Source organism: Bombus vosnesenskii, unplaced genomic scaffold (assembly GCF_011952255.1).
Source record: "Bombus vosnesenskii isolate JDL3184/JDL3185 unplaced genomic scaffold, Bvos_JDL3184-5_v1.1 scf7180000013263, whole genome shotgun sequence".
NCBI classification, from domain to species: Eukaryota; Metazoa; Arthropoda; class Insecta; order Hymenoptera; family Apidae; genus Bombus; species Bombus vosnesenskii.
This window is the reverse complement of record NW_022882923.1, coordinates 6172619-6195995: the sequence shown is the minus strand read 5'-3', so window position 1 is coordinate 6195995 and position 23377 is coordinate 6172619. Positions and strand designations below refer to the sequence as shown.

General features: G+C 34.4%; 1 protein-coding gene across 1 annotated transcript in view; it reads left to right on the top strand.

Moving 5' to 3' along the window:
* The window catches only part of LOC117230867, a 223942-nt gene that overhangs the window by 166990 nt on the left and 33575 nt on the right, over nt 1-23377 (top strand). Inside the window, exon 4 of the mRNA XM_033488747.1 lies at nt 170-636. Within this exon, the coding sequence (XP_033344638.1) occupies nt 170-636 (467 nt within the window). The remainder of the gene's footprint in view (nt 1-169; nt 637-23377) is intronic.

Sequence of the window (23377 nt, the reverse complement as noted above, 5' to 3'; positions counted from 1 at the left end):
TTATACTAATCTAACGAATGTTCCATCTTATTCGGAAAAGCTAAAAATTAAATCGATGGAAAACTAAGAATAAACCGAACAAAGTAAACGGAGGAAGGCACGACAGAACCGATCGTCAAGGAAGTTTCTGTGTCATTTAAAAAATTCAAGAATCCTATAATTGTTGCAGGTACCAGCAGAGTGACCTTGACTTGGTGAGGTGTCGCCATGGAAATTTCGACTCCGTGAGAAGAAATCGTAGCGTCGACACGGTATCTGGAGATTCGACAAGAAGGTACACTCGGGACACGTCCCTGGAGGACAGATGTCACCGAAATTCGGATCTCGACTTGGTGGGCACGCTGCCGAAACGGAAGCAGGAAAGTAGAAACGGCGGAAAGGCGTCAGATACGAACTCTTCGACCTCGCAGCCGCGCATCCCTGACGCCACAGATAACGATCTACTGATGCAGATCGTGCATAAGCCTGATTGCGAGTTGGTCAGGCATCGACAACAGTTTAGCAAGTGCATCGATTTGAAGTTGAGCAAACTGGCTGGCGGGGAACCGCAGGATCAAGGTTACGCGTCCGAACGGTCACCCGAGGACGAACATCCGCCCTCGTTGCCTGGACAACCGTTCCCTAATATAACTCCTGGTGAGTTACATTTTCCATTTATGTATATTCAGTGCACGCTGTGGTTTCGTACACTCGCGTCCATAGGTTGCCGGATGTTTCATTTAAATATAATTCTTTGTCGAATTACTGTTTTATAATGTCTAGTCACGTTTGTGATAGAGATGATAGGCCTGATTTAACTATTGATATTGATTGATAAATTAGTACGGTGCTATTTGAAAGTGTATAGCGTATAGCCACTAAAGCTACCAGCTATCGGATACTTAAGAAATAGCAAAACAAGAGATTGAAATGTATAAGAAATAAATACATAGATTGTATTTCTATAAGAAAATCTTCAAAACATATCATAATTTAGTTTTTCCTAAGACAAGAGATTAATAAATATCAACTTTATCTTGTAATTAGAACGCACTTAAATATGGCAAGTATCAAAATACTTATATACATGGGAGTATACTTTAGGGTAGTGTTTTGTGTGTATACTGACAGTAGAATTAAATCGCGAGCATTGACACTTACGCCGAATGAAAATTACGTTTTAATTTCGATAAAATTTTAATGGGGAGTTGAAAGCTCAAAAATATTCAGTCAGATAAAGATATTTAATTATAAATAAAATAAGGTAGTCTATATAGATTAACAGGCTTATTCTCTTTCGTGCGGGCCGTGTTGGAAATGTTCGATGAATAAAATCTTCATTTCGTTAATCAGTGTCATGTTTTAAAATGTAAATAAAATACGAGATACTGAATATAATACAACGCAACGAATTAAAACTGGATATGTACAATATATGGCGAAAATTTTTTGATACATTTCGATGATAAATAGTTTTGAAATAAAAGTAGTATATGCAGAATATATTATATACGCTTTTCAATGCCAGATTCATTAGTGAACAGACGAATTATTTTAGAATTCTTTATAAATGTACCTGATATTAGAAAAAAGTGAAACCGTTGAACGTAAATTATTCGTTGTATTTCTATAAATGGAATTGTTTATAGCTTGAAAAATAAAACTCAGACATTCTTATGCATGAATTTTCTTCATCGTCTTGATATCTGGGATACAAATATCGCCTATTTTTCTCTAACATTCAGTGTATTTACAAGATTTTAATAAAATTAATCGGCGATATGTTAAAATTGAAATTTGTAAATTATCAGACGATTTATGACACAATGATGCGCTATATTTAATTACATCTAAAAGAAACTGTTACTACAAAAATGGCAGAGGTTTCTGCGAAAATCACAATTCAATTCATTCAATCACAATTAGAATTCGAAGTAGAAATTATAATTCCGTGATCGGAACAAAGTAGTTCACGTTCGTTGCAATGTCTAAGCTGTAAACGAAACGAGCAACATTCGAAGTACTAAACGCAAACGTATTTTTACGTTTATTACTCTAGTTTTCTCTCGATATTCTTTTCCTTGTGAAATTTATCTCGTACACCGTTTGCGATTTCTTCCGTACTAATCGTTTCAAAACTTCTTCCGCTCTGTTTCGTTTCTCCTTTTTCTCCCTCTTTCCTCGCCACCCACCGCGATTATTTGGTTTCTTCGTTGTTCCTTTTCTTTTCCACACCGCTCAAACTAAGCTGCCTTTAATATCGTTTCGTTACGATGTATCCGCCCCCTTTACTACTTTTCTCCACTTACGTTTCAGCATTCATTTTTACGTATCTTTCAAATAATTCCTTATCTCTCCTCGAGATCACTCTGTAATTTTCCTTCCTTCGCCTTTGCCCCGGTTTTCTTCTATTCATAGTATTATTCGACTTCTTTTCGTGAAACTTCTTTCATCCCCTTTCCCATTGGCAGGCTTCCCTTTACCGTTGTTCGATAACTTTGTTGGCTTTCCAATCTGTTTGCTGAATCCCTCTTCCCGTCACTTTTTCCCTCCCTTCTCTCCCTCCCGTCTTCCATATCGTTTTCTAATTCCAACGCGTGTATCATCCCCCATTTTTCTTCTCTGATTCGTAATCGACGGTTAACGTAATGGCAACGTGCAAATGAAGAATAATGTCGTATTATCGGAGTCTTATTTTCGGTGTTTTATGTATTTTGAAGTATTACCGTAGATGAGGGAGAGATTAACGAATATAGAGGATGAGTTTCATCTTCTTAGGAAGGGAACTGTCTTTTAGAGAATTTTTGTTGATAGTAAGAGATTAAATAATTTAGATATCGGTGGTAGCTGATTTAAAAACTACGTGTCTTTCCTGGAACATAATTATTACAAGAATAAATAATTTACAAATTTTTTTATGTCCTATCAAAATATACCCTTTAATTATTTCAATTATTTTAATTATATTTTCTTATATGTATAAAGTAATCATTTTATTATTGTCATTTGATTGCCTATGGGGCTCCGAGATTTATTATTGAGGAGAACTTAATAATTCATAAAATTTGTCTAATAACAAATGTATTTTATATTACACAATAAGTTGTAGCAGGAAGCAAAGTTAAAATAATTAGTAGGATGTAATGTAAATTAATCGTCAAATTCAAATCAGCAAAACAGTTTACATGTTTTACGTTAACTAAAATGTCAAATACTCAAAAGCTTTGTAAATAACCTAACGGATCAATCTTCGTCATAAAACCATTTACACCTCGAATCACCAGGTAATAATCACCTCTTTCTCGAATTTACCTGTGTCATTATATTCATATTCGCAGCAAACACGATTCCCAACTCATTAAAGTTTCCAGGAACATTTTCTGCTAACACGATTGAAATCCATGTTCAATCACGACCATACGTTCGCTGATTTTTCTACCAGCTACCGCTTAACGAGTACAACCAGCAGGCGTAGATGACACACCTTGTGAGTTTATATACTTTTAATTAAGAATTAACCTGACGCAGCGTACTCCACAAATTTTCGCACTTAATTTTGCGAGAAGAATGAACAAATTTTATCTTGCTTTTTCGACTTATTTTCGCGTACAAAGCAACCTTCTGCCAATTGTGCACTCCTATCTAATTGAGAATTAGAAATTACAGAGCATAATATATAATCGAGAATTGTCAAATACACGTGTAATTGACAAACTTTCAGCCACGATAGCCTCGAAGATAAAGCCTTCGACGCAATTTTCCTGTTCTTGATTTTCGTCTTATTTTCAGTCATAAAATCTCAGCATGCGACAATGTATGAAAAATCCGATGAACCAACTCCCATTAAGTACAGTTCTTACCGAAGTGTAAAAACTATGACATTATGAGAAGAACAATCGACTTGCCAAACGATATGAACAGTATATCAAGTTCAGATGAAAATTGAATAAATTTCTTAGATTAGCTGAAGAAGGTTTGTCTTTTAGAAACTGTAAGAACCGTTTTATTTCTTTTTTCCTATTTTAGGGTGGTCTTGGGATTACTTGGAATGTTGTGTTGTTGCCTTTCATTCTGAAATTTTGCTCATTCATTTGGTAGATGTCCTACAGTGATTCTTATGCAACAAATGTTACACTTCTCCGGTTCTTCTTTTGCGATTACGTGAACATTGACGAAGTACCATATCGTGTTCTTAGTCTGGTGAGTATCGACTGATGTTCCCTATCCAAAAATCTCTATCACTTTGTTTATATGCGAAAGCATTTTAGCCTCGCAGTGTATATCTATCTACAATAGTAAATTTGATTGCATCATAACCTTCTTTTGGAAAAATCCCTTTACGTCTCTCTGTCGGTTTTTTCTTCTCCATCCAACGGTTGCTGACTCCTTAGTTCTATCATTCTCCAACACTCGCGGGCATTTTATCGTCTATCCTGCGTCACATTAAGTGGAATAAAGGTAGAAACACAATGGTCGGAGTAAGGACGAAGAGAGGGACCAAGCTTGACACACTTTTGTCGGATGAATTTCACGGATAAGACGCGCCAGGTATCTTCTGGGAGTCCTTTGTCGCTGATAGACGGCGAAGTGCGCGTCAAATTCAAAGCTCTTTGTCGCGGATAGCAACGTGCCAGTTCAAATGAATACGACCACCAACGCTCTATGCCTTTCTCCCTCTTTCAACGACTTCGTGGCTATCCATCTTCAATTTTTCATCGGTAATCTGTTTCCAATGGAGGCAGATACTTTACCCGTTTGAAAGCGCAATAACGTTTAGCTCGCGAGAATTTGCTCGGATTTTATTCTAGCAGCTTTCTTTCTCGTTCTTTGGATCTTAGAATTAGTCTCGCTCATCATTGCACGTGAACATTTGGAAATATTTCTGTGAATACAAATAAAGAAATGTAACCTAAATAGAAGCTTGAATAAAAAGAAAAATTATAGATATCGTTGGTTTTTTTTTAGAGAAACGACACAATTAGAAATACAATCAGCGACACTAATTTTTCAAGAACAATTGTCAATAACACGATCAATAAATTCGTTTACTGTCACGAGTTAGATAATAATCATCGTCAGGGCATCATTCTTAGAGCCCCTGATAAATAAACTGCAAATGTTTATCCAAATGTATATTTTTATGAGCTCTAAAGAAATATAGTTTTAGCGCGAATATGTTCCAAATTAATATTTCTTTTTTGTAAGTTTAGCGTCGTGTTATTGTTCGTGGTTATTAGCGACACCTTCGATATTTCAGATTTTATTTATTAGACTGGTTTGTTTGAGGAATTCTATCGTCGTCTTTGTGTTATTCTTCTCTGATTTCTGATATTTTCTGCGATGGACAGTTACGTGTTATAACTCGTGAAACGTGCATTATATATCTCTCGAGAGAAAAGCAAGAAATTACAGAAAATTTTTGATCAATGGGTAAGATTGGCACGTTAAGTATAAATTTCATGAATAAATTTCCAATTAGTTCCAACGTTTGAACAGCTTTGTACCGTGGCACGAAGACGTTTCTCCCACATCTGATATCTCATTTTGTATGCTCTAAACAACGCAGGTAGAGATTGAAGTGTAGGCGGCTAAGTGGGTGGTGGTGTAGCATGGCGTTGACATAACAGGCTTGCGGGAAATATATCGAGGCGCGGACCGTGCATACGCAAAACTTCCCACGGCTGATAACAATCCGGAAATCGAACGTTATGGAAACGGGGACACCTGTATTCCCCTGTTTACAGTGCCGGTCTCCCTCCAATCTTGCGTCGAACTTTACCCAGCTTCCCGCCAACTTTATTCGCCTGTCGCCGTTGTTGTTTACCACGAGCTTGCGAGAAAACACAAGCGACCTGTGAGCGCCTGTGCGACGGATAAATACACCCTTAGAACTTTGATTCTGCAAGTTGAGCGTCGCCAAACCATTCGTAGCAATGACAACTTTCAACTAGATCGCCATGCGAGTTACTACGCGCAGCAACAATTCGATAGTAATTTTAGAGCGACTGAAGTTCTAGAAAGCGGAGAAAATTTAGCAGCGATTCAGAAACTTCGCTGTAGTTTAGGTTTTAATGGAACGAAGGTAATTGTGTGTGTGTATATATATATAGGACGAAGAATTCATTTTTCAAGTTGTTGAATGTGTTAACCGGATAATTTTTTAATCGGAATCTTCTATGATCGTGAAACTACAAGTCAGCACAAATTGATTCCAGTTTTTAATAAGAACGATACGATCTAGCGATCATTATCGCTAAACGAAACAATTATTAATAATTTCCTACTTGAAACAGATTCCCTGAGAAACATACTTTTCCTACTTACGTCGCTCTTACAACGAAACAATGATATCTGTAATTGTTGAGAATTTTGGATCTTAATTGCCAAAATAATGCTATAGGAACACTAAATTTACACTTAGAATTTATATTAGAATAGTTATATATTTATTTGATAAACGATTTCAAAGATATTCATCGATACACGCTTGCACGCGTCTCACCTTCTTCCGTACCAGACTGTTAACTGAACAGAATTACATTCCTTTGTTTTCGAGGCGCCGCGCACACACATACTTGCACACGTTCATATTCACATACATGTATCATCACTACGCGGTCAGCCTAGTCTAGCACATAAAACTATACATATCTCAATAGTAATCTTCTTTAATAACAACGTGATTCCAAACATTTTGGAAATTCACATTTCTGAACTATTATAAAGGGGTAAAGATATTCTCATAGCTGAGCCAACGAAGCTATTAATTTCCTATTTCAAACAGATTTCTTAAAAAAACATGCTTTTTCTGTTTGGTCTAACAAATTTAGTCTTCTGACAAAGTATCTCTGTCTTCTCTAACTGAAACACGATTCCATTTTCACGGAAAACCCTTTCGCAGATAACCAACCTTCACATCGAATGTCGTCACGTGTGTACATCACATTTCTCTGAAACCAAAAAACTCAAATTACTCTTTTGTTGGGTTTAATAAATTCATCCGTGAAGATTGTTAAGAGCAAAGATATAATTGCACGTTCCTTAGCCGACTGGCCACTCTACGCGCACAACGCGTTCGTGTATGAAACGAAGAAAAATCGAGCGAAATTATAACACGTACTATAACGAGAAATCCTTTCTGTCTGTTGTACGTTCAGCTATGTAGGTGATCATTAATCACACATGGCCTGGCTCTGTTATAAAGTTATAAATTATCGGTGAAAATGCATCAAAATGAAACAGAGAAGCAACGAGTATCCGCGCGAAGGAACAAATACTCGCGCAACCTTTTCCCCTTTATCCCGCGGCGACTAATATTATGCCTGGTAAATGTGTATTCCGTAATTGAAAGCGTGCTCTAACGAGCGATCTTGTCCTCACAGTTGATACAACCCGGCAACGTTATTGATCGCAATTTGCAAAGAAATAAATCAACCGGCCAGTCATAAATTTCGTCGTATCGCATGGAATCTCGAAAAGCGATAATTCTACGAGAACGCTTATAACAGGTCATCGAGGACCGCCTGTGATCCGTCATGCACATAGTCGTCGATATTAAGCAACGAAACACGAACGAGAGCAGCTTTCGAAGGAAGCGTTGCACATTCCGGCTTGTTTCGGATGATCGTTGATCGTTGATCGTTGAGGGTAAATAATATTCTTGCGCGCTTTGATATAAAGTTGCAATTACTGCCGAAGTAAGGAGTTAGCGAGTTGGAAGGGCTTGCAGGGAGAATTACGGTACTTCCAATTATTTTTATGTACATATTTTTCATCTGTCGAGCTATCTTTTGGTAATTTTTTGTCCTCTTAATTTCTTCTCATTCTGGTTGATTCGTTTTTGCTGGTTTCGATGTTTCTCAGATTCCTTACGACCTTTTACGTTTTCTTACGATTTCTTACAATTCCTTACGGTTTCTTTCGATTTGTTCCAATTCCTTCCAATTTCTTCCCGCTTCTTTTGTACTTCTTTCATTTCTCTCGCTTTCTCTGGCTTTCTTTCGATTTCTTTCATTTTCTCCTATAATATTTCTCTTTCATCCTTCTGGTTTCCTTTTTGTATGCAATTTCTTAATCATCTTAACAAATGTATAGTTTAATTTTATGGAAATTTTCACCAACCTCGGAAATTACTACAAATAAAGCAAAAAGAAATGCAACTGTTCCTCGCATCGCTGTATCATATGTTCTTCATAATATGATAGCGATACGATTTATCTTACGAATGATTATAAGCTTAAGAAGAACGCATCGATAAGTTGTGCGAAAGTATGGAGAACATTTAAGAAAGAGAATATAAAACGAAGGATTTTAATACAATTGTCCTCGATAAGCGGTGCAAGCGAACTTGCTTCGGGCTATCTTTCAAGTAGGTCACTATTCGAGCAAGACGGAATGTTTAGTACGTTTCGAGAAAACACATTTGAAGGAATCTTGTACGTTAAGGAAGATAGAACTGCATTAGAAATTTCGAAACTAACGAATAACTTTTACCTAGGGTTACTCATATTTATTCAAAAAATTCATTACAAAATTCTCTGGATAAATATGTATCTTATATATTATTTCCTGTATTTACTCCGTTTTATTCTCAAATATCATTTTTCTCTTAACAATGCCAAGGAGAAACCATTGCGTTAGCGTTTACTTAATAAGAATATCCAACAACGCCACCCATTGAATACAGATCGCCCAAAGAATACAAGTATTCCTGCGATTATTCCTCTTTGAATATTAAAACAAACTGGCTGGCTCCTCGAGTTTCTGCAGCGAGCGCTTCAACTTGGCAAAAAAAAACGGGGTAAAAGTTGACAGTAATTAATCGTTGGATCAAAGCGTGGGCAAAAATGGGCAAAAAGGGTGAGCGAGCCGGATTCACGAGATTACATATCGGGCGTGAAAGAGTTTTGAATAACTAATGCAGTATTTACCACCGTTCTCGACAATTTCCAGGCAATTTGATCAATAACCAGTCGAGTACGTGTCGTTGTTTGCATCTCGTATGGATATGTCTGTAAAGCGAAGTTCGAAATCTACATATTTTCAATTTCAATCTCATGCATTCGAAAAGAGCCGCTTATCGACTAACGTTGACAACTTCACCAAATTATTTCCATCTGTTATTTTCTAACTGTGCCATTTCGTTGCTACGAAAAATATTCCTTTGTTCGCGGAATCAACGGGGGGAAACAACGTTCGTATTAAATAGCGCACAGAAGAGCTTGATTGATCGTTTCGATGATTACGAAACACACTTATCGCACATCGTTATAGTCATTTGACGACTCTTCGAAATCCGTTCGATGCTTTCGATTTTCGAAATTTCGTATTTCTTATCCGAGAACTGAGCATTTATTTTGTTCATTTTTCCGTATATCGGTCTCATGAACATTTATGAATTACGTGAATCTCGAACGTGAATTGATTTATAGACTCGGCCGAGGATTACAATCTTCTCGTCATTCTACATTATGTGTTGCATATTACGTGTATGGTGGTACTGATTGGGAAAAATATAGAATTATAGGAAAGTAAAAGGAAAGAGGATCGTAAGGAAATGACTTTCTAAAACCATATACATTAATCTAAAGGATTAGATTCTTCTTTTTCGAAAAAGGAAGAAGAAGCCGTTTAATTCTTTCAACGATGTTCCGTGACGGTTTATGGAAGGCAGTAAAGTTTTTATTATATTCTACGCGAACGTTACAAGATCGTTCCACGAGGAAAATTTACGTGACATATTATGCGAGCGACGAAACGGGCAAGTTATTCGAAAAAGACGTGAGCAAGATATTAATTTTCGTTCACAGCTAAATAATAAAAAAAAAAAAAAAAAGAAGAACGTAAATCTTATCACCAGATCTGAAAAAAAAAATGAAATCTCCTCGTATCACTACTTAACTTATTATTAGTACTAAACATTAAGTGCATCGTTAATCCCATTTATCTTTTATATTAAATTCAATTCAATGAATTTATTCTCTGTCATTTTGTTATTTTTATTATTATTAATTCCTACATTAATCATCGAATGAATGGTACATTTTTTAAATCGAATATACTGCACTCGATCGAATGAAAGAAACTTATAAAAAAAGATGCTACGTGTAAGCTGTGATGATTGCACGTAATCTCAAAGGTACTTACCATGAACGTTTCCAATCGTTCGTGAAATTGTATCCAGTGAAACATCACAGCGTAGTTGCTACGATTGTCACAAGGCGAGGTATTAGGTAGTATCACTAATCACTGGAAACGTTCCTCAGAAAGCGAGGGACAAGCAGAAATACATTTAGTACCTCGGCTTGACGATTCAACAGCACGTCGACATAGAACGTTTAACGTCCAAGTTTCTCGGGTCAGTTATTACCGCTGCATCACTGAGCATCGTTGGTTCTACCTCGAACAACGATTCTCAAAGCTAACACGAGAGTCCACTTCACGTTCTGGAAACCTTTTCATCTGCCTCGTAATCGTAATTCGCGAGAGGCTCGTTCACTTTTTTTGAAATCTCTTTGACAGTGTTACGAGGAGGCAACACGTTCCCCTCGTATGCCCTTCACATGACGTTCTGTTTGTATAAATTCTCCCCTTCATTCTTTTTTTCTCTCTTTTGTTTCAAAATAGAAAATACATTGTCTGTAGGTTAATAAGTGATACTTAAAATTTACGTCAAATATATATTTAATAAATTGTACGGATTTTGATATTGGTTTAATGGGATTAACCGATAATAGTGAAGTGAAATTTAATAAACAATGGAAACAGCAGAAGTGAACATTTTCCATGAAAATAATAAACATATTTTACGTGACTATTCGAAATATTATAGTGTGGTTACACGAAAGAAATCAATTAAATGCGATATTAGAATATTAACATTAGCTAAAGATTAATTGTTTCGTTCATATAGATAGACCAAACGTGAGGATTTAACGTTAATATTCATCAAAAGCGTCTATATGCTTTTGTATCTTGTAGTATCTCGTAAAATCTAAAATCTACCATAGGTTTGATAGTTTTAATATTAATTTAAGAAAATAAATATTAATAAAAAGACGAGTTTACATTAGTTTAACTGTTATACATAGACCAAGCGTGAAGATTTATTAATATTCATCGAAAGCGTCTACATGCTTTCGTATCTTGTAGTATATCGTACAATCTAAAACCCACCATAGGTTTGATAGTTCTAACATTAATTAAAAAAAATAAATATTAATAGAAAGACGAGTTTACATTAGTTTAACTATTATACAGCAATTTAATTAAATAATACACATAAAGGTAGAAATTCATATTTCAGCGAAACCAATGGAACATTTAATTGTCCTTACTACTACATTGATTATGTAATAGGGAAGTAATTAACAATAAATTCTAAAGCTAGAAATTCGAAATAAACCAAGTTGATCAATTTTCTTGTGTATAGATGTATTTGTAAAATATACATTTTATTTTACGTTCAAGTAGCGCATCTGGATTTAATTTGGGGCAACCCAATTCGGGAAAGCTATGAATTCGAATTCACGTACATGTCCTTCGCGAACAAATGCAAGCAAGTTTGCTACGTGTAGAACAAAATTCGTGGAATGGACAGAATTGAAATTATGCTATTGCAATACCATGTCATACATAAATTAACAAATGCGATGTGTTAATAAAAGGTTATACAAGCAACATCGCAAAAACATTTACATGGATGATTATATTGCACAATATTGTTCGTGATGAACGATGAAAATTGACAGATGTTTCTCATGACCAACAAATATGTCGCAGAGCTGTAATAAATTCGATATATTGTTTGTTTTTATGTAGATTTTGTTAGCGACAAATTTACACCTTCGAAATAATTAGCAATTTGATTATTGAAATGTTTCATTAAAATGGTTACTAATGTAATGAAATTTTACGACACTGTAACTTTAAGAAGAGAGCCAAATAAAAAGAATAATATGAAATCCAATAAAGATAGATACGAGGATAAAGAATAAATATAATCTATATTTTCAGATAAAAAAGGTGTATATAAAATACATATTAGAAAAACACATAAAAAAACTGTAAATATGTGCACATACCATTCCTCTGTAATGTAATAATTAGATTTGTAAAAAAAAAAGAGAAACAAAGAAGAAATTAAGTTAGAGAAATAAAAACTGAATAGAGATTAAAATATCTAAGCGCAAAGTATATAATATAAATGTTATGTTATCGATTTAACTCCTAATCGTATTTATAACTTGCTCTATTTTATTTCTTCTGCAAGTATTCCAAGATTTTCAAAATACAGTACAACGAATGTTATTTTCTTCTATGAAAGGATGTATTCTCGACTTCTTTATGGAACCTTTATTTTCATCGGAACACATGATGCTACGTATAACAAAAAAATATAACCGAAGAAACTATAGCATCGTGCTAGACAGTTTTGGAGCAGATACCGTATCGATTTGCGCTGTCTCCACTTTTATCACCGTCGGTGTTTTTTTTTTTTTTTTTTGTTTATTTTTCTATCTCTTTACTTTCATTCTAAAAATATACCTTTTATTTCTATAATAGACTTATTTTTAAATCCGATACGGAATTCTTGTCGACAAACTTTCAAAATAAATAGCACGAAATTAAACTCGTCGGCCCACGATAAAATACCTTGAAACGCAGATATTAACTTTCCGCGGAAAGAACGTGCACCGCGATCTTCTCTCCAATTCTGTTGCTCGAACGAAGTTGATTTTATAGAATAAGCCATATATAAGCAATATATAATAAATACAAATTTGCTCATTTTCAAATTATCTCGTATCTCTATATACATTGGAAACCAACGTGCCGAAGGAACAAGAGGTAAATACACAAGACGGATATCGTTATTACGTTAGTTTTCTTAGTCAGCATCTTCTTCGCGGGAGGAAAATTATCATTTCGGTCATCGGGCAAGCGATACGAGCACAGACTTTGCTTTAATACTTTATCTCAGCTGATAACGCCACGCGATGCTCCGTTTTCACCACCTTGCATTCAGATAGCGTTCCCAAAGAAACGAGAGGAAGAGCTTCTTTTTCCAAGCACGAAATCGATGTTGCTTCCGAAAATACGGGAACGCCTGTTTTCGATTTCTTAGTCTCCTTAGAGAATTATCGCTTTAATCCCTGAATACGAAATAACGTTGAAATAAGATAACGTTTCTTCTTCTTTTTTTCTTTTCATTCTTTTTTTTCTGTTTTAAATAGCGTGGTCGAATCATTCGAACGTAACTGAACTTCGATTGGATTTATAGGTAACGTTTATTTGATTTTGACAGAATTTTCTAATTATTTCCAGTTGAATTCGATTTAATCCAGTTAATTAAATCTGATATTTATTTTCGATGCTTTTAATGATTGCGTTAGATTGGCTAACGAAATGCAGGTAATGTGTGAGTTCGAATATGTATGAATATGAAAATTTATAAAGTGATTCTTCAAAAATATCAAAAATATTCGAAATGAATTGCCTGTGTATCGAATTGCATAAAAATTCACGGTCTAGTTATCAGTCGTAATAATATTGAAAATAATATCGAATTTTACAAACCGAATAACTTAGAAACTTTTAATCGAATATCAGGACTGCTGCAATTCTTAAAATCAATACTTTTAAACGGAGTAAGGAGAAATTTGTAATAAGGCAAATATTATAATACAAACATAACATAGAAGCAAATCGTAGATATATAACGATTAAATAGTGCCGCCAGCTAATATTTTTTCTCAATAAGAATTTAATAAATGGCTGAATAAGAGAAAATTCAAGGTAATGCTATTAATTTAACAGTTTCTACGAAATATACGCAATAAAGTGCGTTTATAACACGGAAGAAGGAGGAAATTAACAAGGGAAGGAATTCCACCTTCTGATTAACATTGTCGTAATATGGTTGAAAGCGATGCTCGTAACGTAACAAGTATGTAATCGCGCAGACACTGAATTTAACGCTCTGAATTGCTTCAAAGCCTTTTCAAGAGATAGAAATTTAAAATGCAAGCTCGTCGCGCGTTCCTCTCGCGTTAAATTCCACTTCCTTGAATCAACGATGCACTGCGAACGAGAAATAATAAATCGACGTGAGAGGAAATGTTTTAAATATCGCCGGCATTCCGATGTGCCGTAATTTCTACAGCTTCAATTACTGTTTCGAGATTCCTCTCAAGTACAAAGCATCGGCTTCTTCGACAGTTATTAAGGAAACCAATTTCAATCCCAACGATGAACATTTTTTGCTGCGTTATCTAAATCTCTATTTAATACCCTCTTATAGAAGCAGGTCACTCTCTTTTTCTATGATAGACTGCAATTTTTCTTCATAAATATAAAACAGAATATACTATAGAAGCAGAGGTATCAACGATAATAATTCATTTCAACTGCATTTTTAATTATTTTTCAATAAACTGAAATATAACATTTCTTTTGGTGCAAATTAATTATTAATTTAGATCTAAACTCGATTAAGGTTAGTTACGACAGCATTAAAAGTATCCTTTTAGTGAAGTTTCACGACGTTCTTCGTTGTTGAAATTATGATATTCAGTGAATTAAAAATTTTTAGTTTTTATTAAATTTTGTGAGAAGAATTGTTTATTTCATCCTGTCTACAGACCATTTAATTTATTCGTAGTTTTCCTTTTTAATTATAGTTACGGAAAATAGAAAAGAATTAGAAACTTCAAATCTTAAAGAAATTTTGCGTTACATCTTGTTAATTTTATCTATCACAGTTACCTTTTTGGGTTTTACAGAAAGTAGAGGAGAAAGGAAAGCCTCACATTCTAAAGAAATTAAATTTTCTATTTACATCGTATCCATAAATAATCCATAATTAGTTTTACCTTTAAGAATTAGCTTCTTTCTTCCGACATTGTTCCATTTCAAGTATCGTTTCTTCTCAAGATACGTTGCTACTTTGAGATTACTTCAATGAAAGAATAAAACTTTAAGGAATTATCCAGAGTATCAGTTTTTTCTTTGGAGCTTTTCTTCTTACGATTTAAATCACTAGTTCGCTGTTCCTTCGGTTTAATAAAACCAAGAGAAAAAACGTAGAACAAGAATTATTATTTTAAGAGATATTATTTTAAAATACATGGCATTCTGTTATATCATAGTTATCCTTCTATAACGCATAATTTCTTACAACATCTATATATCTCATGTAATTAACTAATTTACTTCGCATGAATTTAAATATCGGTGCCGAAAATATGTTGCCTAACGTACAAGAAACTTCATTAAAGAAGACGTAGAATTCGTAACCCAATAATTTCTGCATCCCAACGTGAATTCCACTGTCAAAAATTGATCTATAAACGATAAACGAACAATGTAGTTCCCTCTAACCCAACCTAAGTATTCGCCAAGATTCTGCATAACCAAGAATGTGAGAATACCAACGAGGAATTTTCGGCTGCTTTCCCGTATTTCGTATACGCCCCGTGAAGCTCAAAGCATGTAATGTACAGAGACACAGCATATAAAGACCTCAACGTCTGCAATCTCTGACTTATAATCCTCGTACCGTACCACTACTATATTGCTATATCAAGTTAAATAGTTAAGAAAAATTCTAAATTTAACTTTCAATCTTTCATTTATCATTTATCTTCGTATCAAATTAAATAACCGATTCACCTTTACACTTACACCTTGAAATTTTAAATTTAACTTTCAATCTTTCATTTATCATTTATCTTCGTATCAAATTAAATAACCGATTCACCTTTACACTTACACCTTAAAACTATATATATATATATATATTGCACTTCTTTACATTCTTATAATATTATACAGGAGATATTGTCATTGCTAAACGTTGTGAATGTAAAAATGTGTCCAAATTTCAATTCCAACAGCGTCGAAAACACACATCGTCCATCCCATAAACGCAATCCACTTTACGAGAAGCAATCTTTAGGCGTAGCAACGACTGGAACGTGATCTTCGTGTCTTCTATTTTCTCAATTGAGCGAAACACGCGAACCCAAATCCCGAAATACGTACGTATCTACTCGTTCGCGACCATTTTCCCTGTCTTCGTCTGCCTAGCCATTTGGCATGAGCAGAACGTTATCACTTTGGCACGTTAACACGCGACAAACGGTGGCGTCGGTGATCCTCAATGTTGCAGATCTCGATATCGATCGATTCTCGATTGCTGTTATAATATGGATGAGGAGAAACTTGCGAGAGATTTTCCTTGATCCAAACATTCTCGAATCTAGTGCTTGTCCCGAACTACTCGGTTAAAATGGTCAGTATGTAGCTTTTCTTAGAAATTTTCCAAATCTACTATGGCGTACTTTTTGAAGATTTCATTGACTTTTTATATAAAATATACGAATGAAAGCATGGTTTTTTTTTTTTGTTCACGGGTCACAGGTCGGTTAAAAATATTAAATCATATGAAATATTAAACCATATGAAATTATTATTTCTATAGCTCTAAATAAAAATCATATACGTATTTTCGAAGTAATAATTTCATCGTACACATCGCGATGAATTTTTCATTGATAGATCGCACTTTATTATTAATTTTCTCTCCGTAAATGTAACTTGAAAAATTCGAATAAAACATTACAGTTTGATAACATTTTTAAAACGAATATACGATCTCGATGTTTTAACAAAACACAGTGTTCTATAATATTTTTATCAAAGTTAGCCACTATATGTTTCTTACCTTTTTACTTGTATATTATTTCGCACGATGAAATAGAAGACGAATAAGACGCGAAGAATAAAAAATGTTCTCCAACACATATCGACCTAGCGATCTAACAAGAATGTAATCCGATAATTATACCAATTAATTCAACGATATCGATGTTTCAAATAAATAAAGTTTGACAAAATTGTTCTCGAAATTGACTGCTATACGAATACTTTTTACATCCATTTGTATCGTATTTCGTACGATAAAACAGAAGGCGAACGAAGTGCAAAGAATCAGGAATCTTCTCGACACCTGTCGACGACCGGTCTAACGAGAGCAGCTTACGCTCGCGATGGCTCCCTTTAGCCACTCGAGACGCCTCTACCTGCGAGAGAGGCTCCTCGCGCTGACATTGTAAATTTTCTAAGTCAAGAATTTGTTATCGATCGTGTGCGGCCCCGGGGCCGCCTTACCTCCGCAAACTCGGTCAGTTCGGCGTGTTGCACGTTCTGCACGCGTTCTTCCCTCGCCCATTGACCCATTTATCCGACATAGGTCAGCTACATTGTTTTAGATCCTGTGTGTGTCCTCGCCGTGCGCAGAGCCTTCGCTGCGCTCGCGACTCACGTTCCCGCGCTCCCATAATGAAAGTCATTCTTCAAATTCCGTCATAAGCCCGGAGAATCGGGATCGAGGTCGATCAAATTTTTTCCTTCGTACAGCTTTCTCGCAGTTTAATTATCGCTTACGCCCTCGTTCGCACCTCCGCCTCCATTTATTATGAACTTACGCTCCGTTCGTGCGCCATGCTTGCTGGTAATTCATCGAACGATAATAAAGTAATACTGGCTCTTAATTGTGTGTACAGTGGAGAGAATCGATTGCGTGTATGCGACGAGTAATCTAACGAGTATCGTGTTTGCTAGAGTAACGAGAAACGGTCGATAAATATGAGTATATATCTATACGTTTATTATTATTTTTATACGGTTTGAACAGCTTTTGGTCGGTGTAAATAATATGCAACGCGTTATGTGTATATTTTTTTTTGTTTTCTTACGCAGCCTTTGTAATAATTGTTCTTTGTGCGATATCGCTTAATAGATGGGTGACGTTCTTCTTTATTGAAATGAGCAGAATCTTGCAGATAAAAAGCATTTTAGATAACAGGGTATTTGATACTAACAAAACGTAAATGTAAATGGTAATAAATGATACGCGCGATATTGCGATGGATTAAGAAGATGAATATCATGTACATGTTACATGTAAATAATTTGTTAGCTAAATTCGTAACTATAGCTTCTTGCCTTTTTATTTCTATCTCATAGCGAAGTTGCTTCAAAAAATTAAATTTTATACATATATATATATTTGTATGTGTATATATAATTTGATCAAGATAGTGGTTGAGTAAAAAATGAACTAGTTGTCGCTCAACGGTTAAATGCATAGTACAACGAACTAAAAATATATTCACTTTCAGAAGTTCAATGTTTCCGTTTATTGCGTTGCAGAAAATTTATGCTGCAAGAAGTTTGAACGTCCGACCACCTGATACAGTAGATCGTTTATTTGAAGCGTTTCAGATTGCCTGTACAATATATGAACTAAATACACTAGCGATTATTACATTCAAGCGATAAATTACATAAATACACCAATATTGTTATTAAATAATTAATAGGATATTGATACCCTATTAATATCTTTTAGTTGCTATTTCATTTACATGGTGGAATAACGCGTGAAATATTGTTATCAGAAAATGTTTAATATGCGTATAGATATATTAATTACAACAGTAATTACCCATCGCATTATTATAATTACATAACAACTGTTTACGATAATTATAGGATTATTATTCGTCACTAAATTTTGACAATTTGAATTAAAATGCTTCCTCCTATCAAATATTAAGTGACTTATATTTGCTTACTTCAAATATAACTTTAAGCCTGAGTTAACTGCACATGATCGAAATACATGTTAGGAGTATGATTTTGTTCATTTTGCGTTAATTATGATGATGATATGGACTCGTGCACTTTAAATACACAGAGATGCAAATAGCGTTTCCGCTAGAAAGTTGTCGATAGTCGATGAAATATCACCGCCGCTCGGAATTGATTACGCCATCAATTCTAATTCAATGTGTTTCGTATTCATGTACGTAAGTTTAGAATCGCAAATGCTTTGGGGCGCATAAAGATCTACAACACAATAGAAGCGAATCGGAATTTGGGTAAACAAGGATGTACTTTACGCTCAATATCTGCGTGGTACTACATTAATCAAGCCCGGCCTAGTTTAAATAACCAACAACAATTATCGTCGAACGTTATTTTTAAAGAAACTATAAAATTGTATTTTTTATATGAAGATAACTTTAAACATATATAATTAGGATTATAAAATATATTAAATAAAATGTAATGTAAATATACAGTAAAATGTAGTGTAGTAAAATTATACAAAATGTGAAATTAACAGGAAATGAATAAATTTGACGTGGATGCGTATGAAAGTTTCAGAAGGATGAGAAACGTGTGAAGAAGTGACAGTAAAGCGTAATAGTTTCACAAACAAGAATTGCGGAGTTACTGCTTATCTCTTAGCAATCAGGCTTAACGGTTGGTGGTGCACGATCACCGAGTAATCAAGATTGCTTGGAAGCAATCAAGCTTCTGGTTAGCTAAAATCAGAACGATCAAACATCGAGCGATCTTCAGTTAATTCAGTTGTTCTATTTATTGCTCGTGGTATCGTAGGTTTGGAATTCATTTGTAATTATAGTTACACATATGTCTTCGAATAATAACCAGGATATTGATTCTGATGGATGTACATACATAAAGATGATCGAAACCAATTCATCTTACGGTCTTAGCTTCTTGCGTATGAAACCGCACGAATAGTCATGAAGAGTCATATTATTATAACGCTTGTGTGGATTATTATTGGCGAAAAGGAAGTGAAAGGTTATTAATTTACATTGCTACATAACTTAGAGCAATTTAAATGCAGCGATTACAAAAACTACTTGCGCATACTATTGTCTGTTAATTTCATAACGAGGTATTCAGAGCTGTTTCACGTTATTAATTCGTCATTAATTTCTAGAGTTTGTTTAGTATGGTATAGTTGTATATACTTATAGTGTAGTTGTTAATATAGTTTTCAATTGAAATACCGTTAAACACGATCAAACTTGGTCCCACGAAACAAAACGTTTCGTGCTCTTATCGAATAGATACTAAAATATCAACGGATGACATACTTCGAAGAGAAAACCAATAAAAGATACCGTTGGGCGAATCGCAGTTTCGAACCCGGTAAGCTTATTTCTCGTATCTCGAAGCATCGAAAACGCAACATTTGATTTCCATATTTCCAGCCTCGACGATCGATGCATTTCAGTTGAAATTCACCGATCGGAGGGCGTGAAACAAGCCATGAAATGAGAGGGAAACGCAGACCGATAGGAATAAGGGAGGGCAGTTGCACGAAAGTGTATAAATCGCTCTGGCAGCCGATTCGACCGAGTAAAACGTTTCACGATCCCGCATCGACAGACAAACGACGGAACGTTCCATTAAAATTTTTCCACGCGTGCACGCTTTTGCCCGAGCCACAACGCGAGGACGACAGCGCGTTTTTGATCGCTCGCGATTATTCGCGAACCGTGAAATGGAATGAAAAACTACCGAAAAAGGAAAGAAAAACCGCCGTGTTTGCTGGTCTTTTTCCTATTTACGATCTCGTTACTTTGAATTTTTACGTGCTCCAAAGTGATAATCGCTATACGTGTCTGACAGTGTTATACAGTGACTTGAAAATTTATAGCACTTTTTTGCGAATATATTATATGCGTTATGGATAATTCCCACATCATTAGTTATTGTTAAGTTATAAGTTATTATTATTATTATTTATTAGTTATTTATTATTATTAGACGAGTTTGAAAATGTATATATTTATTTTTTTTATATATGTTTTTATATGTCCTCTATATACTTTACAATTTGTTAGTAGAATAGCAGCAGAAAAGTTGTCTCCGTTGAGACAACGTCGTTATCATCAAGATCGGTCGATCTGGGTTATTTACATTATATCTGCGTCCTTTAGATGTGTATGTGGAAGATATTTACTGCGAACATACACTTTGTTAGATATGAAAAATATGAAGTACTTGTTGAAGTATTTAATAAAACAACATTTTTACCTAGGTTTTCTACTTTACGTGTGAGAACAAATCTATGAATAGAGAAGATAGAGACTCTATAATAACTAGCAGATAGGGAAAATATAAAATTTTGCAGATAATGGATATTGCGGGATGTCCAGAGTGATATTCGCGTTTACGATATTGTGAAGGGTATGTACGGCTGGTTGACAGTCCCCGTTAATCCTGTTTGGGTTAATAGCCATTTGGGACAGTATAGAGAGGTTACAAGGTTATCTAACGCAACTATAACGATTTCTAGATGGTTAACTATCTCACTTTAATGAAAGCGTATATATGGTAATAAATAGGTTGGATTGCAATTTTTCTTCTAGTTTGAAATAAGTGTATTACAATTTATTGTTGCTATATGATATCATAAAAATCACAATTAAAGTAGCGAAAAATACATAAGTTGAATAAATTTAGGAAATAAATAAGTCTATTATTCTCAGTTTCATTCTAAACAAATATATTACAACTAACAGTAGGAGGTTTTTCTAATATAACTTGTTGCATGTTTGATATTATCAATATTTTGTAAACGTGTTCATCTATGTAGATATATGTATTTAGAACTTGGAGGATAAGTAATAATTGTAATCTCTTTCTAAAAAATCTCTAAAAAAAAATAAGTATAATTTTGATCTCTACAAATCTCAGGATCAGGAATTTTAAAAATTAGACGAAGATTGTTACGATTAGAAACCTTGGATAATTAGAATTAGAAAATTTGGAATATAGGAAATTTAACTGTTGGTGGATTGGAATTTTACATTAAAAGAAACACGATGACGAATTTGAGCGTTGCGATTGTAGAAGTATAGATACAACAGAATGCGTGGGCTGACTGCGAATTAATTTGAGTTGGTGCGTAGGTAATAAAGCCATAGAATTTGTGAATCAGTTTACCATGTTCTTCCAAACGGAATAAATATAATTTAAGCATCGTTTTAATTTTAATTGCATATTTCGCTAAATCTATAGGCTTCGTAGGTTTATTGTCACTTTCTGTAGCTTAAAAAACTATATCAATCTGTTTAGAATGAACTAGCTTAGGCATTTAGTTCGTCAAGTTTTGTAATTTATTTTCTTGAAAAATAAGTTCCTTTTATTTATTAAAGGAATTAAAAAAATTACGTTATTCAAGTAGACATGATCAATAGATATAATTCGTATGAATCTCATACACAAAGTTTAGAATGTTATCATAAAAATATTAATCTAGTATTTTCCGTAGACTTTCTGACAATATTTTATACTTGCATTATTCTTCGTAAACGCGTTAATAATTAAGAACGAATAGATTTAAAAAAAATGACGTTTTTATAATTCGCGCAGGTGCGTCACTGGTAGCCTCACATTTACGTCAAATTCGACAAATCGATTTAACCTTTAAGTTTATTGTGCCTCGTGTCTCAATCACAAAAACGACATACGTATTTTATTACGCTTGTGTAATTCAATTTCTACACTCTGTTTTCGCGTTTTTTTTATAGCAACATATAAATTAACCAGTTTCTCTTATTTGTGTTCGTAAATAATATTCGCAGCTAAAGCGAGTCAAATCAAAGAAAGATCAGAAGGGGAAAAAAAAACGTAGAACTGATCGATGAATCAAGACAGATTAGAAGCTGTTGCGAGAGCGACGCTTTCGAATCAAAGGGAGGGGCAAGGTTTAACAGTTTTTCGATAGAAGCTAAGCTGGTTTTCAGTTCAAAGGAAGTAAACACGAAAAAACCGTGGATGAGTAACGAACCGATAAAGAGAAAGTCAGTTTACATCGCTAATTAACCATACGTTTTAACTTTTTCTCTGCTAGTAACAATACCGTAAATTGGTAAAATATTGACAAGTTCTTTTGCCGTGTATTGTAACAATGAAAATATTTACATCATTGTAACGTTGCATTTTTTGTTCTTTTGCTACAGAAAAAAAAAGGAAAGAAAACCCTCTTTTTAAATGTAAATATAACAAATAATAATAAGAAAATAAGGAAATAATAAACGCATAGTAAAATGTACAATATACATATGTAGCTCGGTTAGGAAATATTGAAACATTCCATAAAGACTATCAAAAAGTAAAGTCACACTAATCTGATGGAATCACTGTATCTTAATGCATTCTAAAATCGTTATAATCTAGAATCATCAGTTTACTCTGAAAATGGTGCGCACATTTTCCCACTTTTTTGTTTGGTTATTTTGCCCTCAAATGTAAAGCGTAAAAATCTGGCTAAAAGTGTACTAACTCATACTTGTTGTCGACGTTCGCCTAGTTTAAAGTAGTTTTCCTTCCTTCTGGAATTCGTCTCGCTTGTCATCGCGTGTCGCGAACGAACACGTGTTCAGTGCACAAAGTAATATCGCCGCTGTGAACATGAAATATGAAAAACGAGGGAAAAAAAGAAGATGAAGAAGACGAAGGGAAAAACTAGTACGCGGCGCAATCAGCGGAACTAAATTGT